This window comes from Nematolebias whitei, chromosome 18, assembly GCF_014905685.2.
Source record: "Nematolebias whitei isolate Nwh7 chromosome 18, NemWhi1, whole genome shotgun sequence".
NCBI lineage: Eukaryota > Metazoa > Chordata > Actinopteri > Cyprinodontiformes > Rivulidae > Nematolebias > Nematolebias whitei.
The window spans coordinates 22,308,194-22,309,916 of record NC_056515.1 but is presented as its reverse complement, the minus strand read 5'-3'; the positions used below and the strand labels follow the sequence as shown (position 1 = coordinate 22,309,916).

General features: G+C 38.4%; 1 protein-coding gene across 1 annotated transcript in view; it reads right to left on the bottom strand.

The window, feature by feature from the left end:
- slc45a2 (solute carrier family 45 member 2) overlaps nucleotides 1-1,723 on the bottom strand; it is a 44,703-nt gene that overhangs the window by 35,709 nt on the left and 7,271 nt on the right. The window contains exon 2 of the mRNA XM_037691978.1: nucleotides 1,099-1,275. Coding sequence (XP_037547906.1) covers nucleotides 1,099-1,275 — 177 coding nt within the window. The remainder of the gene's footprint in view (nucleotides 1-1,098; nucleotides 1,276-1,723) is intronic.

Below are 1,723 nucleotides of genomic sequence, written 5' to 3'. Positions count from 1 at the left end.
ATATATATATATATATATATATATATATAAACAATGTTTCTAAACTCAAAACGCTCTAAAAGAGCACATCATGCATGTGATGATCTCCGCTCTCTGCCACGCCCACTTCGCCACTGCAATCACAGTCGTCACCTCACAGTCTCCCTCCTTCTGTGTAAACAAACACTTTAAATTGAAATACTGATTGTTTATTTAAAATATTATAGTATTGAAATTATAAAGTGTAGAGAAGAGAAGCGCATCAGATGCAGCACCGTGCAGAAATGTACTTCTTGATCAATTAAACTGTAACAACTGAACACAAAAGTTCTAAAATAATTTAAAATAACTTTTAACACTTTTATATTTTGTGATTATGATGATTTTACGATGTGACATACTTTGAATTTGAAGTTGGAAGACAAAAATCGATTGGTGCAGCTGGACAGCAACCTTCACAAAGTCGCAGCAGGAGCAGAAATGTGGGCGTAGCAGAGAGCCGCAGGTGGCAGAGAGTGGAGATCATGACAGGTTGCAGGAGGGAGCATTTCCCTGCACCTAATGATTTAGCAAGTGCTAAATCATATAAAATAATTTATTTTAAATAAACAATCCATGCTGCTTGTGCGGCTCATCCATCAATCAGTCAGTTGTGTGTCATGTCCAGTTTTACTTTGAAAAACTGTGAAAGAGTGAGTCCGCGAAAGTCGAACCATGTTGTAGTGAGGGACTACTGTAATAGATTTAACTGACCAAATGTGCATTATAGCTGTTACAGTGTTCAGACCAAATGGTGTTGACTTTCCTCTAGAGAGCAAAATAATACTAAACCGTCCATTTATAACATCGAGCCCCATAGCATCACCTATAAAATCATATGTACAAAGCTTTACCCAATGTGCAAACATAAAGATGGCAGCTCAGTTTATTAAAAAGTTTGCTTGTTGTTTAGTTCGTGTGGCCACAGCTGCTCCCTCACAGCCAAAACCACTCAGACTTGTCCAGGATCACTTCTCCGAATGAACAGTCATCTACAAAAGTTTCATGAGGCAGTTCCAACCATCAACATATGTATCAGAAACGTTCATCAGCTAGAAAAACAGTAAAGTGGTTACTTGCCTGTAAACAGAGCGTGGTAGTGCAGACCTCTTTCCTTGTCTTGATGTGAGCACACGTCAAACAGGTAGGCCTTGATGGGCCCGTCGATGAAATCTGCAGCGAAGTCGAACAGCACAACCCCAAACATCACCACAACGATGGCCCAGATGCTCTTCAAAGACTTGTCACTCACTAGTGCTGCAAGAACAATAAAATATCTGCTCACTATGAGATTAACATACTAGAAAATGACCAGAAATTAAACCATTTTTCTTCTATACAAAAAGAATGAACACATATCCTAAATTCTGTAAGACATTGACATGTATCGTATAGTCTAAACCAGGACGTTCTTAACTTTTTAGCTGCCAAGAGACAAAATACGATAAATAAATTAAAAAAACGTAGCAGGGACGCTTGCAACTCCAACCATTAATTGGACCAAGAGCATAATAACACAAACAACATCAACAGTAATAATTTAAAACTAATTATTTTACGTCTTGCAGCAAAAAGCAATAACGTTGTGCTTGCACCACTGGTAAACTCTGGTTTGATGTTCAACAGCTCTACTAGTTTGTGATCCTCTTTGAATTCGGCCTGCTTTGGGGGGAAATCCTCTGTAATTGGTCAAATAAAGTGGTTG